General features: G+C 31.2%; 1 protein-coding gene across 5 annotated transcripts in view; it reads left to right on the top strand.

Moving 5' to 3' along the window:
• Positions 1-19,094, top strand: part of LOC142321567 (ras-GEF domain-containing family member 1B-like) — a 651,166-nt gene that overhangs the window by 531,691 nt on the left and 100,381 nt on the right. For all 5 annotated transcript variants that reach the window (XM_075359758.1, XM_075359760.1, XM_075359757.1 and 2 more), the window contains one exon: positions 15,547-15,609. In XM_075359758.1, coding sequence (XP_075215873.1) covers positions 15,547-15,609 — 63 coding nt within the window. The remainder of the gene's footprint in view (positions 1-15,546; positions 15,610-19,094) is intronic.

A 19,094-nucleotide genomic window follows, 5' to 3' on the forward strand; every position in this document is an offset into this window, starting at 1 on the left:
ATATGGTAAAAGAACTGATTTGGAATCCGAAAACATCCAATTCATTCAAATAGAATTTTTAAGCGAGATGTTTGAAGGGAGTAAGCTCCGAAATTGCAGAAAACCGTATAAACATTTATTTGCGTAATTATATTACTATAGTACTCTTAATTATTTTATCACTCGTGAATGAGTTCTGCTAGAGATATAATGAAATATTATTACGGCAGATGGTACATTTTCCGTACTGGACTGCCGAAACTAAATTATTTTCATTTTGTAAAGTATTGATTACCGACTGCTATATATATATATACACACACACACACTGCATTTATAAGTTATTTTTTTGTAATAATGGCAGGGAAGGGTGTGCAGCTGTTGAGAGGGGTCGTCGATTATCTGTTCTAGCTAGTTACGGTACTGTACTTCTATCAGGGCGATTCACGTAATGGTCTATTCTTATATTGCATCGTGAATTTTAACGAGACTCGCATCTCGTTATTGAATTCTGCCCTCCACACAAACAAAATACTCTTTGTAAAATTTTAGTTGAACCCTTTTTAGTATTAAAAATATAGATAACAACGGCTGTTATCGTAAATTTTATTATTATTTACTTACATCTTAGTCAATTTCCCCCTATTTTAAATTATATTTACAATTTTTCAAAGTAAATATTTTATTTTCTACGTAACCTTCCTTTATTTTATTATTACTTTTAAATTATATTGACTAGCACGGCGAAGTTTTTTTAAACTTGACCGTATCGGTATTTGTTTTTTATATATAAGGGAGAGCGCGCGCGCTCGCGTGTGTACGTCGATGATAAAATTACAACGGTCGAATGAAATTCAACCGATTCGGTTTGATTGTTCCGTGAAAATTGAAAAGAAGTTAACTCTATTGGGAGGGAAAGTTAGGCAAAGGGTTAGGTTATACTTCCCAACTGGAAATGCTATTCTAATTCTTTCACTGATTCCCCTTTTTTCATTGTTTTTACCTCCCCATCCTTTTTTTGATAAAAAAAATATAGAAATTCCAGGTTTAGTTATTAAACGAAAATCCAGTGTAAAATAAAACTGGTAATAATTTTAAATTACTTGTTTATTTCGATACATAAATATGTGCGTAAAAATTTAAATTATGATTTATTATGTAGTTATTTTATATATTCGTGTATTTATTTACATTAATATTATTTCATGTGTTAATATTTTATGTAATTTATGTAGATTTCAATCACATCCACTTTTTATTTTATAATTAAATTTTGTGACGCCGCTCTGACAAAGGTTTTATTTACTAGGGTTTCCTTCCATTCATCCATGCAAATGCAGGGTCAGTTTTTCTTTTATTTATGCAAAATCAATCTTACCTACCCGTTTCCGATCTGCTAAATATATTACTATGTACCGATCAGAATATATTATTTTATAATTACGTTTGTTTTAAAAGGTGTATCACAAGTTTATGAAATATACTTTTTAATTTCACTTAATTGCATCGGTAAAATTCGTTTTATATTATGAATTATAAGGTTTTTTTTAACTATTTAACGTGGTTACTACCATGTATGACTTCAAGTATAAGTTCGTATTTATTTCGCGAAAGGAAATATTGATATCATGATTTGTTATGTTTATTTTTTATTCTTTGAAGTTTCTTTACAGAATACATCCTCGATTAATAATTTTAAAAAAGCTGGTAAGCATGTTTTCCAGTATTTTTGCAGAATATAAAAATTTAATTTTAGTTCTAAATTATCCTTAAGGTCTTATATACTTATTTATTTTTATGTAAAGATTAAGTTATGATAGTAAAAAAAAAAAATCTACCCTATTATAATCAGTTAAATAGGTGGTAAAGTTAGCAAAACTTCACCAAGATTTTTATTTTCATATCATGATACAGAAAAAACTTAACAGTATTGAGAATACTTACATAAAAAATTATTTCCTTTTAAAAATTAAAAAAATTCTATTTCTATTTCTTCCGAGTTAAAGTTTTATTTTAAAAAGGAATTTTAATAAATTTTCATTTCCATTTGTAGGAATAGCAAAAAATTAAAAAAAGAAAAGCTATCAACTTCTTGTTTAAAGGATTTATATAACTATTAAATCCTATTAAGGATTTTAATAACTATTCGATAAGTTTTTAAAACTTTCTGTCTTTAAAATGAGTAACGTTAAATAATTGCTGGTGTAATGAATGGTTCGTTATATTGTTTATAATAATGTTATAATGTTGCATTGCTGAGTAAATTCTAACTGTCACGGAGTATAGCGATATTCTAAGTGAAGACAACCAGATTTTTTTCAATTTTTAAAATCGGCCAGATTTACGTTATTTAAGTTTAGTTTATTTTCATGTTATTGATTTTATCCTGTGCTCCGTTGGGAATCCTTTGAGTTCCTCTGCATAAATTTCGTTTTGTTTTGTATTATATTGAATACAACACGGTTTCTTATTATTTTGTACTGCTTGATGTAGCAGAATACTGAACAAGGTTTTTTTTGAAGAATTTAACTTATTTTTGTATGAAAAGTAAGTTCTTTCGTTACTAGCAAGAATTTTTTTTTGTAAGAATTTTTTAATATAGAGAAGCCTAAACTACTACAGATTTTTTTTTTGTATGAGATGTCTTTGAATTCCGTTTTCATTTATATTACGTATCAATTAATTATATTACGTTTAATTATTTATTATCTGATATTTATTGCTATCTTCGGAAACACAACAGATTTTACTATTATTATTATTCGTCAAAGTTTATGAAGCTTGGTTGACGCGTAGGATGAAAATATATTGCTAGACCGGCGATCGTCTTCCTACTCTACGACCTCCTGTCGCGGTAAACTAACCAATTCGCTGTACTATGATCAGTTCCAACATTGCTTCATACATCCCAGATAGAACTACTGCGTAACTGTTTGCTTACGATTTTTAAAGTTTGACAAGTGATGCACTACATTCAATTTTATGTTATTTTTATTCCTGAATGGAAATATTTTATTAAATAATACCTTTTTTGAATAAATTACATTAAACAACTGAACATTACGGAACTTCGCAAAATGTAACCTTTCACTTTATAAAATTCAGAATGTAAATAAATCCACTTGGCAAAACACTACCTACCTACCTATGGATTTAATTCACACCACTCTCTAAAAGCAGTAGTTGGTAGAAAATAACCTTTTAACGAAAAGAGATATGGCTGCAAAATCATCACAATTAATACTGAACATTAAGAAACTTACAAAGCATTACAAAACTTCACATAATTTAACCTTTCACTTTATATGTTAGAATGTAAATAAATCCAGTCGTCAAAACAGCACTATCTATGGGATTTAATTCTAACTACTCTCTAAACTCAGTAGTCGGTTCAAAATACCGCTAACTTTCTTTCTATTGGTCAGATCGAGGACTTCAATAACTTTAACCTGCTCCGGACAACGCGGACCATTTTGCAAAAACCCGCGCGTAAATCGGTTCAGTAGTTTTTTAATCTTTAGTAGACACACATACGAACATTGATTGCCTTTTGTAATTATAGAAAAAAGTCTGTTTGTATATTTAATAATATAATTATATTTATTAGGTTTATTCATTTGATAAAATAACTATTTGGTATTTTTAATTTTAATAAGAATAGTCAAAAATAAATATTTGTTTATTTCGACACCGACGCCACGTAGCGGGTATAGTTTTTACAAAAATCTTTCTTTTCACGTAACTAATATATATTCTGAATATGTCGAACCATAAATGCAATTTTTCCAAATATCTCGATCCCAGCGCCACCCTAGCGGATCCTAACTAATTCACAAACCTTCGCAGGCGTGCGCCAACTACTCACCAAAGTTTCATCGCAATCGAATGTATGGTATAGGAACACATACGGGATAAACAAACATTCACTTATATGAATTTGCTATTTTGCTTTGCTTAGTAATTACCTCTCATCCCCCACTTATGTAAATCAACAAATCATAGATTTAATTTATAAAAAGTAACATATCGATCATAACGAGGATTTTGTTTTTGCAAACATTTCTGTTGTCCGTGACGTACAATAACGATTTTGATAAAACATATCGCATGCATTCAATAAAATCAACTGTACCACTCTATAAGTTGTTCTTTCTCTAATACACTGTGAAAAAGACCAGTTCTGGTTCCGCATTTAGTTAAATTGTTTATTTATATTTTATAACAACAATACATCCCAAGTATTGTTCTCATACCGAAAAATAGATTGTTTTGATGTAGGAGTAAATTTTTATATTTTTTTAGTGTTGCACTGTTGAGCAGTTAGGTAACTGACCGTGAAAAATATTAGTTGGCCGCCATTTTGGTTAAGGTTTTGATGTTTTTCTGTCAAAGGTTTGGTTTTTCTAAGCTCTTTAAAATGATGTGTCAGTAAACCTTTCCATTTAAACTTCTTAAGTTGCCTTTTTGAATCGAATTTTTCCTACGGTTTAAAGTTCAGGTGATTGAATTTTGCGTTTTTTTCTTATATAAGATATAGTACTAATATGTGTTTTTTTTTGTTTTGTTTTTTTTACAGCCAATGGTGACCCAATATATTGTTAACATATAAAAAAGTACTATTTTTATATTTATTTTTCTATTCGATATTCACACATACAAAAGTTAAAATAAACTGATGATAATTAAAACATACATAAATTTACAACGATATGTAATAAAATGTTACAATATTTAGAGAGAAATGCCACTGCTTAGTGGATTGAAGCATCATATTCAAATAGCAAAATTGAACGCGTAAAAAACTGTAAGGAGAAATGTATATTTTATTTACTGTAAAATGTTATTAATAGCTTGCAGTAAAAATGTTAAGCTTCCTTATTGCACAATGTTTCATTTCAGTAAAGAAATGAGGTTCCTGTCAGTTTGTTTTATGTTATATACGTATGTTTTTAAACACGTTAGTAAATTTTTGTAATTATTTTTTTTTAGGTATGACAATTTTTGAAAATTATTTTTTATTTTGTAATTTGGTTAGTTTGTAATTTATTTTGTAATTTGGTTGTAAAAATACTATTTTACTTACTGAAAATATATGATGTTTAGTTTTCTTACTTATAGATGTAAAAAGAATAAAATTTCTATTAGGCGTTTCATATTTTGAAACAGCGGTTGCTAAAATAAATTACGCACCGAAAATGTTTTATTATATTAATAAATTTTGAATTTTTGTACAATTATATTGTGAGATTCAGTTAATTTTTTAAAATAAAGTAATTTTGTATTTTAAAAAATTACGAGAATTTTATTTAAGTTCCAGCCTTTTAAATAATTAAAAACAAGTTGTTAAAGTAAAGTTTTTTTCTTTTAAATCATGCGACACTCTGACACGAGATAGGATCATCCAAAGATTCCTTCCTCAAGATTAAATGACAAATAAATATGATAATAGTTAATACCTAAGTAACTGATAACAAATTGAGATAAAGTTACGTAAGTAATTTTTAAATGAATCCGGTTAGTGAATAACACAAATAAGGAATAATTATAAACCGTAAAACATACTAACTATACCGAATCTGAGACATACGTCTTCCTCACTGTTAGGTTCCATAACTTACCTCAAATAGTTGCATCACAGCAATTTCTTTGCCTATTCCTCAAAGAATATAAATGTCGATAAGTACGATTGGTTATTTTCGGTAAGAATGATACCAAAAATAAACACAATAATTAAATGAAGCGAACTGTAGATAAACGGAATAAGTTAAAAAAGAAAAATTCAGAAATCGAATAGGATAACTAATAAGCCATCACTTAGATTAAGCTTTCTTATAGACCATCAATATCCGTCGCCAAGATCCAGCACTTGGCGCCTTTTGAGTCGTTTGATATCCCCGCCATTGTCCAGTAAATTTAAAGCAAGGTGATTAGAATGCGAATTCAGTCGGGATATGTATTTCGATTTCAAACGTCCATTCTCCTCACGGACAAACGGGATGCTCAGATGCCGTAAATCTCACTAATTCCTCACGAACCAAGGTGGCTGCGTTAATTTCTTTAGTACCTTGCTATTGAATCTGATGAATGACATCAATGTTGCTGTACTAGTAGTGCCCCATAGTTCAATTCCGTAGATCCAAGGCATTTAAGAATGCCTTATATATAGAAAGAGAGCTCTCTTTCTCTTCTGAGCTTCTGAGCTGAGAACTCCTGCCTAGAAGCCAGAATATTCTGTTGATCTTAATGTTAAATTGTCTTTTTACTCCCTTATGGGTCCCTCCACGTCAAGCAACGATCTATCTGTAAACCCAGGTACGAACGTTATTAGAGTGTAGAATATGGACATTGCCAAGGTGAACTCGTGGAAAGTCCCCCTCCTCTTCGTAAATCGTTAACCTAACGTGGTTGGACTTAACTGAGTTAACCTTTATCTTCCACCTACGCAGCCACACGCTGATGACGTCCTACGCCAATTGAAGTTTGTCCGAGGCTTTAGTTGGATTATCGTCAATCGCCAATATTGCCGCATCGTTTGCGAAGGATGCAGTGATAACGTAGTTTGGATTGGGAAGGTCTAATGTGAATACCAGGTATAAGATCGGCCCCAAAACTGAGCCCTATGGAACACCCTAGTTGGTGTCAAAAAAGCCAGACAACTCCTGATCGTATTGCGTGAACCGAGCATCCAAGCAGCTACGTAGAACTAGATAGCAAGGTATGGGTAGCCATGATTTTATCTTTTACAAGAACCAGACAGCCAGACCTTGCTGAAAGCCTCTTGCGCGTCCAAGAACGCTGCTGAACAATATCCCTTTCTCTCCAAACACTTCATGATAGCACTAGTAATCCTTGAGTCTGTTCGACCACTACGGAAACTAAACCGATGATCAGGAATCACACCGTTGTTATCTAAAGCAGTCAATAGCCTTCTAAGGAATAATCTCTCGAATATCTTGGCTAATGTGGGCGATAAATCTATTTGACGATAAGAAGATAGATCGTGAACAGACTTACCAGGTTTAGAAACTAATGTGATTCGAGAAGCATCCCACTCAGTAGGGAAGTAGGTCGTTCGAAGGTTTCATTAAACAGATGTGTAATATACAAAACGGCTTTATGTGGTAACATAAATGTCATCATAAAAGAGTAAAATTCGGGAGTTTTTTTAAATTGGCTGTCTTCTTGAATTCTTGTGCTATCTCCACTGAAGAGATAGGCTTTATAGGAAAATTTAAAGGTAACGTGGTACCCAAGAAATCAGTAATTTTCTCATCAGCTTTTTGACTGGAAGACCTTACTTAAAGCGAAGAAAATAATTCGATCTTTCGCTGTCGCTTCAAGCCCAGCCGTTTGACGTCATTATAGGAAGAAATGAGTGAGGAGGTTTTGTAAACTTCTTTGTGGCCCACCACAGAGAATAATCATCCCTTCTATGAGGAGATAGGTTAAAATAAAATAAAATAGATTAAAATAAAGTAACATAAATTTTTTTTACGTGACGAAGTGATAAAATTATAATATCCATATTTTGGTTATAGACATTTATAATTAAAAATTCTTAGTGTGCTTATAGTTAATATTTAATTGCACCTTTAAGTGCTGTAAAATAATTACGGAAAAAGATAAAAATCATAGGTTCACAATATTTTTGTTTAGAACAGTGTGATGGTTGGCACTTGAGTGGGTTATTGGCGCGCTATTCTGTTAGTTCCTATTTCTACATCTGTTTATGTGGAACGCTGTTGCACATCTCTCGTAGTTACAAACTGTAGTACTAGAATGCGCCAGATACTTGGAAAGACTCTTTCCTTAGTAAGAACACACTGTCTGAAAAATAAGCGCCAATTTTTTAAATTCGAGTAATTTCGAGTATTTTAAGTTTTTTTATCGGTAACCTTTCAAGATCTACTGTTTACTTTCGATTAATTTTGTTTTATTTAATTAAAAAATAATTTATAACTTAAAAAAATAAGTATAAAATAAATCACTGAATATTTTTTGGAAAAAAAATAAATAAATAAAAATTTTCATTCCTCCATCCTAAAAATTGCATGTTGCAATATTATTACATTTTCTAATTTTTTATTTATTCAACCTATCGACTTGAAACTTTAAAAAACAAATAGCTGGCAAAGGGTTGTATAACGTTACCGGTTTCGCCCTTGACTTTTTTTTTTTATTTCGAAGACGTTGTAGGCTTTATTACTTATTGGGCTATCATTACTTAAAATCGATCGAATGAATTATAAAATAAAAATTGGAGAACAGTTCAGGAAATCAATTTTGGAAAACGGATTTAATAAGCTACTGTAAAAATCTATTTCTACTGAGTGTTTCTAAAGGTTCTGGCGATATTTCATTAGGTAATTGAAGACACCAAATGTAGCTATGTATCCCATTGTATTACGTTATAAGGAAAAATTTTAATTGAATTTCGTGCTTTAATATAAAATCTTTTATCGATTTGTTTGTAGGCGTTTAAAACTTAATACAATTGAAATTTCAAGCACAAAAATATTTTGACCTAATTAGTGAAAACAGTTAAGCCAGTTTAGAAGTATTAAACATAATCTGAATAAACAGTTATTTTGGGTACGGCTGTACCACCTTGTCAGGTCGAAATAAAAATTTAACAGAAGTTAGAACTTTGTAGATAAATATCTTTTTCGGAGTTTTATAAGATTTTTTTTTTGTAATTTGTTTTGGATATACGTAACAAACGCTCCAAAAGAATGAATTAAGCTAATTATATCCCATCTCTTAGTCAAATAGGTTTGAAATTTCAGTTTCGTAATCAACTCATATACCCTAACAAGTTTCTACTATGCCACCAAAATAGTTGAAATTTTAAATTGGCGGTAGATATCACATTACCTTGAATGTTAAAAGTTAACAATTATATAGCGTGAATGCTCTTCTTTTTCTGTATCTTTGCTTTTGTGCCATTAAGCGTTGGGTCCACCTAGCCATTTCTTGTACTCTTTTCGGTCCGTTCCCATTTTTCTTCCCTCTTGAAACATTTTCTCTCCTCTCGTTGAAAATTACAACTGTGTACTTCTATCACTCCACTCTCGACCGCCCTCTTGCACGTGTTGCAGTCTTGTCTCTAAAAACTATTCTCGGCCTTCTATTTTCGTTCAGTTTCGTCAGTGGCCAACCCCCCCCCCCCCACACACAAAGCTATTTTTTCCACTTTCTTTACAAATGGCTGTTGCTTCAGCTGAATTCTTATGGAAATGTTCCTGATTTTGTCACCTTTTGTTTTCTACTCTATCAGATATTTAATTTTCGCTGCTGTCAGCCTACACTTACGTTTTTCCAGCAGTGTCAGACTTTCTGTAGTGTATATTAAAACGCTAAGAAACACTTAGAGAAAATATTGTAAATTTTCATCTTGGTTTCCTAGCTGACTTCCCTTTTACCTACAAGTCTATAAATCAGCTGTTAATATACCTGGCTTAAGGACGTGGATGCCCCCACCACGTCACAGTTTCTTCGGGAGCTTCGAAAGACGATGGGCGAGTCGGTCACTATTGACGTCCTGTCAACGCGGCCGGCTTACGGCCCCTCTCAAAGATGGTTACATTGGCAGTGCCACCAATCCTGGCGGACAAACTACTGTCTGATGAGCAAGTTCGGATCGGGTGGGTGGCCTGTCGAGTGGTGTGGCGTTACATCCGACGACCGACCTTTGCTCCTGATGTTGGAATCCAGGTCACAGAGCCAAGTTCTGTTGTGGCGCAGACAGAAGCGGCTACTTCATTATTACATGTGTTAAGGCTGGCCATTTACGCAAGGACTGCCAGCAGAACCTTACGTCCTTATCCTGCAAGTCACATGATCATGCGCCCGGGGGTCGGGGATGTAAGATGGCTCCATCGGCATCTGGAACTACGGAACATGATGGTATCTCTGAGGGGGGTGGAAGGGGGTGGGAGGCCTCGGTCTCCCGCTTACGATGATCGGATCGGGACTCCCTTGCAATACTGTTGGGGGGAAAGTAAGACGTAATACCGGTGGAGTTTTTTTTCGGGGGTTCCCCATTAGAGGCAAGGCATAAAAACCGAGTCCCGGTGGGGGGATCTTTTGGGGTCCTCTCATTAGAGGCATGGCGCCTAAAAGACCGAGTCCCGGCTATCTGGCGGGAACTTTGTTCCCGACGAGATAGTTAGAGGCTTTGGCAACCCTCGGAGCCGAGTTTATGTCTAGTTGCGGATCCGGCTCCGGGGGGCTGCGGGAAAAAAGAAGAATGTACTTGGCTAGCCTTATTTACTCGATCGGATAATTTCTCCATCAATCTTTCCATCTGAAGAAATCATTGTTCTTAGGTACTCGAAACTGTTCGCCTGCTCGTCTTATCCCATTTCACTCTACATTTAAACTCTATTTATCCTTCCGTTTCCTCACAAGCATCACCTTACTCTTCTGTGGCTTTACGTCCAAACCTGTTTGTTCAAAAGCACTAGTCCTGCTGATTCATTGTTAATAGTGCCATATCATCCGCATATACAAGTGACTGGATTACATACACAGGTCTAATTCTTCAGTTCCCGATTTGATTTTTCTTTTCATCTCTTACATTGCCTTACAATGCCATTTATCAGCACAATAAACAGAAGTTATGGAAGATTTTTATTTATGGAGGATGAATGCTCCATATATAGAAATTTTTGAGCCAAAGTTCACGTTTGGCTCAAATGCAAATCTAAGTATATATTTAGATGTATCTTTGTGGAATTTTGCATGGATATTGTTATATGTTTCGGTTAGAAGGAGTAATGAAACATTGACATTTGCAAAAATGAACACCTAAAAGCTTGATTTATACTTTCCCTTATAGTTGTAGATATTGCAAAAGTTATAGCTGTAAGGGAAGTAATTACAGCAATTGACGAAAAGTAAAGAATTATAAGTGGAGCAAGATTTAAATAGAGTAAAGATACTTTGGCGCAGCATTTAATTAATGTTAATTTTTATAAATTTTTTCTGGAATAACAGACCATTGAAGAACATAATATGTTAACATACGAAAATATGTTAACTAAGTATCATAAATAAGAGCAAAATAATTTTAAATTTTGTAATTGAGAGAAGTTGAATTGAAACTCTTTTAAGTTCTGATGTTACTAATCCTGCAAGAAGTTTGCCCTAGAGTTTAATTGTTAAAAATACTATAATTTTGATACTGAATACTTTTTATTTTACATATACATACATATAATTTTTTGTTGTTGTCTGCGTGTATTTTTTTATTACTGAAAAAAATGAATTCTGTTTTGTTAAAAAATTAAGGGTTGTTAGATATTAGAGTACTACTCATGGTAAGGTAGTACGATGTAACATGTATAATCTCATCATTATTACTCCATTTTATAACAATTTTTCGAGATAAAAGGTTAAAAATTCGTACAATTTGTGTCTAACGGTTTAAAACAATTCGGGCATTTGTACGGAAAATCTTTGACAGAGATGACTAATCAGAATAATTTTGCTCGATTCGGATACAGAGCGACGTTTTGGGGAAAGGAACATCATATTTTAATATTTATAAAATTTGCTTGTATAATTTATTTATTTTTCGGCGGGGAGATCGGTGTGGATACATTTCGTACAGATTCAAAAATTATGATTCTTCAAAGCCGATAAACCACGATAAAGGTTATTTCATTCCAAATTAGCTTAGATGATTGTTATACAACAGAATATAAAACTAATATACGAACCTTTTTTTCAAAAAACCGTCGAACCGTGTATTTTTAAAGCTACTTTTTTACTCTTTACCATCCTATTCCGAATTTTAGGATTTTAGTGAAACCACTGATGTGATGTAAAGCAAAATAAAAATCTAATACAAATATATACAAAAATCCAGAACTTCTTCTTATGTGTACCATATAACTAGAAATGCAGAAATTTGATTTCAAAAGAAAAATATACAGTACAAGCTAAAATTCAGTTCACAAAAGAATTACATAAATTTGTGTGCGTGTGTGTGTGTGTGTGTGTGTGTCTTCAAGCATTACAATAGCGGCGTGCGGCACAGTTTTTTTTTCTTTTAAGGTTTATCACAGTGTATAACGTATACAAAGAACTGTGTATACGCACTGCTGAATGCGTGGCCCACTTGAATTGAATTACGTTGCTAGTTGGGACTACAGACTGTCTGCTTACAATCTGAGTAGTTTATATCTGAGACTGGAGTACGTATAGTTTTGGTTGTTTTTTCTGGAATTATGCCAACTCGAAGACACACTCCAGAGCATCATATATGTATTATAAATATATAATAACATAACATACACACACACAACATAAGTCAGTTGAGTAGATCGGTCTCGAGTGGGATGATTGTTGCCGCTGTATTTGTGTTGTTTTGTCTTCCGTTACTTGTAACGATTTTTATTTGGTGCAGGGTGAGTAATTTTAATATACCATAGCTTATATGAACATTTATCTATTTAAATTTACACTTAAGTACTATTCTTGAAATGAAATACTTGTAATATTTGTTAAAACTATATCCTTTTTTTAAAGTTTCTCGGGAAAATACGGTTTTTATAGATAAATATTCTTATTCTGTTACCTAGTTCGATGTAATTTAGGTTTTGCTATTCAGAGAAAATCATCAATATTACCATGATAATTTATTCAGAACTTACTTCAATACATTTTTACTTCCTGGGACGAAGTAAATGAAGTATTGTGATCGCAAAATATTTTGGATCCATTTTGGCCATCTTTGAATCCATTTTGACTAGTTTCGGCGTGACATTTGTACGTACGTACATTATCGTATATATGTGCTTACATATGTATGTATCACGCATAACTAAAAAACGATTAGCCGTAGGATGTTAAAATTTTTTTATTTACGACTGTTGTAATATCTAGTTTTGTATCTTCATTTTTTCATTGCAATCGACTGAACCAAAAGTCTCCAAAAAAGCCCAAAATCCAAAAAAAAATTGAATTTTGGACTTTTTCTTAACTGCAGTAATAAGCTCTTATTGAGAGCTTTTCAACGATGTATCATAAGTGGTACTTATTTTCCTTGATTATTTGTTTTTCTAGAGTTATAGCCAAATGAAATTTTAATTAATAAAATATCTGGATCTTGAAGGGGAAGCACATCGGTTCGAATCAGACTTCATTTCTTTTTTTTTTAATTTAAATATGTTGATTTATTAATAATTATTAACCTCTGATTTGTAAAAAAATGTTTTACGATACATGATAATTCAATAATAAAAAAAGGAGAATATGTCAAAATACCAAAGTTATTAATGAAATAAATTTTATGTACTTTTCATTTAAAAAAAAAAAATTTGTATGAAATTTAATTCGCGTACAAGGAAATCATGTAGTGCCCTCATCAGATTTTTATATTTTTTTTATTGAAAATTGGTGACCCCTTAAAACCACCTTCAAAAAAAGGAAAAGATTCTCAATCAACGAGTATGTATAGTTTTGTTTTTTATGTTTCAAGACTTATTCTTCCTCAAATGAATCGATTTCTACGATTATTTTTTATTATACGTTTCTCCAGAAGTCTCATTTTATGTTTGTTTTCTTCCGTAAGTAAACGATTTTTTAAACAAAAAAATTATATTGTATGCATGAAAGATATGAAGGGTTAAAAATTATTTTTTCATTATTATTACTTAGTATCAAATTAAATCTAAAAAAAATAAATGAATGTGATTCTATAATTATTATAATTTTCCCGTAAAAATTTAAAAAAATTAGTTTTACAAAAACAAATTAAGATTAAACAGTTATTACCTCGTTCAAAAGAGCTTAACTCAAGCTAATTAGGACTATCTTTGAATAGTTTCTCAGCATTAATTTTTAGTAAATCATTAGTTTTTTAACCCCTACTTATTTTTAAATCAGAATAAAAAGTTTAAGTTATAATAACACAGATTAATAGTCAAGCCCACCGTCTAGTGTTAATTCCTCAGCGCAAATCAGCTGATTTCGAAGTCGAGAATTCTAAGGTTTAAATCCTACTAAAGGCAGTTACTTTAATACATATTTGAATACTAGATCGTGGATACCGGTGTTCTTTGGTGGTTGGGTTTCAATTAACCGCACATCTCAGGAATGGTTAACCTGAGACTGTACGCGAGACTACACTTCATTTACATTCATACATATCATCTTTTGAAGTAATTCCTTACGGTGGTTCCGGAGGCTAAACAGAAAAAAAGAGCTATCTCCTACAAAACATGATTTAGTTACTCAAAGTATAAATTTCACGAAAAATTACGCAATAAAATGCATGTATCTAATGATATAGCTTAAGGCCAACTTCTAAGTTTTATGTGTATATTTATGAATCATTCTTATCAACCCAGCAGTTATTGAATTTTAATCAAACGTGAGGTAAACATTAAAATAACCATCAAATGGAAACTTCTGATTTATGTATAAAAATGAAAGTGGTTTGCGTTTATTCAAGTGTTGGTTTTTTATGTTAATTTGTTTTTATTAATTATTTATTTACTTTATTTCCTTTTGTATGTCTATATATTTTTTTTTTTAATTAAAAAATCTGCTGATAAATACTGCGAAATGCACATCTAGTTATACATTTTAATGATAGCACTTTACACGATAGCACGTCTCGCATATTGTTTTCAATGTATTATTTGTGTTTTTCCTTTTATTGTTATTGTTAATAAATTTAGCATAAACCAGATATGTAATGAATGTTATAGTACAAATTTTTCCGTTAAAAAAAATCCTAAATAAAATTGTACAGATTGAATAGTGTAGTTATAAAACTATTTTATTTCTTTAATGGCAGATAAATAACGCGTATTTTCTGTTTTATTATTTAAATATTTGCATTTATCGTTTTCATATATTTATATTTATAATAATATGTACTCTAAATTTGCTCTCATTTTTACTTCCTTGTACGAAGTAAAGGTAGTACTGTGATCGCGAAACATTTCGGTTTTCAGATATCAACGGAAATATCCATTTTGACCATCCCTGAATCCATTTTGACAAGTTTCGGCTTGACGTATGTAAAAATTCATGCATGAATGTTGAAACATTCTTTTTAGGATTTTGAAACCTAGTATGTTGAAATTTTGGATTTAGCACTGTTAAATGTAGTTGTGCACTTCCCTTTTTGTTCAAAATCTAAAAAGTTTGGATTTTGAACTTTTTCGTAACTACAGTAATGATCTCTCATTGAGAGCTCTTCAACGATATGTCAAAGTGGTACTTGTTTTCATTGGTTCCAGAGTTATAGCCAAATAAAATTCTAATTAATGAAATCTTACGAGGAGAAGGCACATCTGTTCAAATCCGACTTCATCTCTTTTTCTTTTTAAACTTTTTTTTAATTTAAATTATAGATTTATTAATAATTATTAACCTGTGAGTGTATAAAAACGTTTTACAATAAATAATAATTGAATTAAGTTATTAATTATATAAAATTTTATATACTTTTCATGTAAAAAAAAAAATGCGTATATGTAATTTAATAGGCGTATAAGTCATTTGGTGACTACATCAGATTTTTATTATCAATTTTTCTTTTTGTTACAGCCTACCATATTCGGTACAGTCGCTTCCGATCTCACACCGAAAGAAGGCGGAAATTGTCGAAGAGTAAGTATTCAAAATAAGTTATATTTTCATCTGTTGTTACCGCTTCTAGCTTTTAACTGGTATTAACTTTTCTTATTTTAGATCGGTATTATTTTATGCCACCCACACAACAAAACTAAGGCCGGTTGTCATGTTTGACAAGAGACAAACACGTTCGTATTTAAATACTTTTCTTCCCTTTCATTTTTTTATTTCATTCTTTTAAGTTTAGCTATTTGATATGCTGAAGTATCTCATTACTGAAAATTAAGCTAAAATCCCAAATTATTTATAAAGTTCGGGTTGAAAACCCCACACTGTCTCTGCAACGGGTTTCTTATTAAGATAGATTTCTTGCCTTTATGTTTCTTACGGGTAGTGCTTTTAAGTTATCCTGTAAGTAGTAAAAGATTAAATTTAAATTATAAAATAAACTTAAAAATAAAAAATAAAAATAAAACTACATTGTAAAAAAAATATCCTGTACTAAAAGTTAAAGAGTATACTTTTTCAATTACTTAATTTCGACTTTTGAAGTCATTGCCCAATCGAGTTAGTTAAATTGGTTGGTTTTGTTTTGGTAATATTTTTCTATAAAAGACTTCTGAAATAAAAAATTAAAAGAATTGAAAGTTTTGATAAATAAAGACAATCATCAGCTCAAAACTTGTGAATACGGAATGAAAATTATTTGTATAATATATGCCCGACCGGGTTTCGAACTCGGACCTTCCGTATTATCTTTTAGTTTTAAGTGGGGTGTTTGTAAATCGGTTTATTAATAAAAAGAGCTTTATTTCATTATAAATTTGTAATTGTTATCTATTCGTACGTTGTATGTTTTAAATCGTAAAAACATTCGAGTGACGTAGATGACGTTTGTGAACCGTAAAACTAACCGGAAGGAATTTTCGGATGTTCAGTATACCGTTGTGGTAGCAACGAAGCAACAGACATTCAGTTATTAATTTTAGATGTTTTCCTAAGGTTAGCGGTTTGAAAATGGATGATGCGCGTACGTTAGTGTGTACATTTTATGTATTATGACTAAAGTTCATTTGTTTCCGGAAGACCGTTAATTTACTTTTCAGTAAAATACGGTTTAATATTATGAAATTTTCATTGTATGTACTCGCTTTAGTATGAAAATAAATTAAGAAAATTTATTTTATTTTCTCATTATTTGTTTATATCCCCCTCTTCGTTCATTGCTCACGTCGGAATTTTATTGTAAAATTTACTGTTGTGGATGGGATATCTAGTGTAGTATTTGTCGTTAAAGAATTAATAACACGCACAGAACTTCTGCTTACCGAGATAATTTTAATTACGTTATGACATACTGTTAATTATGTGACATAATGTTTATGACATGTTTGAGAAAGACGGAGAGAGAGAGAGAGAGACGATAAATAATTTGTAATTAAAATTACGAAGCCTATACAAGTAAGAGCCGTTTCTGTTCCGAATAAAACAATTAAGTTTAAATCTAGGATAATAGTCTGATTTAAGAAAAATGTTGACTAATCCTACTTTAACCAAATATTAAATTAAATCCTTAATTCTCCTAAACCGAAGGATTTTAAACCTGTTAAGTACCGTACCGTTTTTGCCCCTTTCCTCGTAATTTGAAGAAGTTGATGTGAAGACTGATCCTTTGTCGTTTATGTTCGAAGCAGTCGCACAGTAAGGATTAACGCATGGTTGTCTTCGGTAATAAAGCCAAGAGTAGAACTATATGAAATCTTGATTTTCTTTTGTTTACCGGCTGACGTCCTATAACTTATAACCTTCATTTCTATGTTGAAAGATACATTTTTTAACGTGTAAAAAATGCCGAGCTCGAAAGGGATTTGAACCTAAAACCGTCTGAATGAAAGATAGTACTACCACTCTTGGAGCTCGGCCTAATAATTATTTATCATTCTTCGGTAGCAACAACCTACGCCCAATTACAGTTTCCGTAGGTTTTTTTTTAAGAAATGGGTTTTTAGTGTGAAAAAATTCCAAACTTGGCTGGGATTCGAGCTTAGAACCTTCCGGATGAAAACAAAGACGATACCACTCCGCCACGGAGTCGCTAGAGTAATAATCATCATAATTATAAATAAAAGTCGATTTGTGTTAATTTATTTATAATATTTTGAGTCTTACAAAATAAGTAATTTTATATTTTGAAAGCCGATAGTTAAAAAATAGAATCCATTGTAATTTTTCACTTCGTATTTTATTTGACTGCTAGTTATGTTGGTGATATTTGACCGGATTGAACCAGATGTTTCCTAGAGAAAATTGAAAATACGACTTGAATAATGAGGGTAAAAAAACTATATAGCCTCTAGATCAAGAATAATCTTTATGGAAAACTGAGAAAAAAAAGAAGTGAAAATTTTTCATTTCCCTTGAGTGTTTTCCTATTTTTATTATTACTATTTCAATTTTTTCCGTTTTTACGTCGGTTGTGTCATATACCCTGAAGTCAGATTACGTCTAGTATATACTACGTTATTATCAGTATGTTGTTGTTTTGTTGTAAAAACAAATATATATATATATATATATATATATATATATATATCGCGGTTTTAATCTGGCCTCCAGTCTTTGGCTAATTTATTTCTTAAATATATTTTTTATATCAAGATTTATGTACTTTTATTATTATTAATATTTATTTCATTTTTGCTGCTTAGCGATTGACGAATTACATCACCATTTAATAAATAACGTTGAATTTAGGTAATGAAAGTATATATATTTATTATTTTAATTATTAATCATTTGAAGTATCGCTTTAAATATCCAGCATGACTTCTAATTAATTATGAAAAAATATCTAAAAATTGTTCATTATTAACAACGCATTCGGTATGGTTACAATAAGAAGTGGTACGCCTGTACCAAGTGAATTGTATATTTTCCGATGAATTTAAATTGTAATTCACTTCGTAATTGGTAAAATTGTAAAGGGTTGTATTCTATTTTTCAGACATTTTTTTGTGGAACTGTGGAAAGTTTTATTAAAAAACTGAAGAGACTATACTTTATTATGATTAATTTTTAACTGACTTCACCTTATGCCTGTGTTAACCGGACAAAAAAAGCCGGCAAAGAGTTGCATAATTTTCCTGCCTTGGTCGGGAACGTTGTGCTTTAGATTATTACTGTAAGTGAAAACTTTTACGAACAAAATTAATTTTTATACGGGACTCATGGTGACCTCTCTTCTCAGTTTACCAATTATAACCAAAATTAAATGGAATCATTAACCCGATTTCAGAAGCCATCATACAAAATCGTAAAACCATGTAATCCAGTCTGAAGATATCAAACAAAACGATACTTGATGAAAAAAACCAAAAAAAATTGACTTATTAACCCCTACCTCTGTATGAAATTACCCATATATACTGTATAATAAAACTTGCATACTAACGTAATGAAATTATAATTTATCCGAACGACAAAAAAAATAAAACCGTGTTTTGTCTCCACCCCATTATGAG

The sequence above is a fragment of the Lycorma delicatula genome, chromosome 3, assembly GCF_047948215.1.
Source record: "Lycorma delicatula isolate Av1 chromosome 3, ASM4794821v1, whole genome shotgun sequence".
NCBI lineage: Eukaryota > Metazoa > Arthropoda > Insecta > Hemiptera > Fulgoridae > Lycorma > Lycorma delicatula.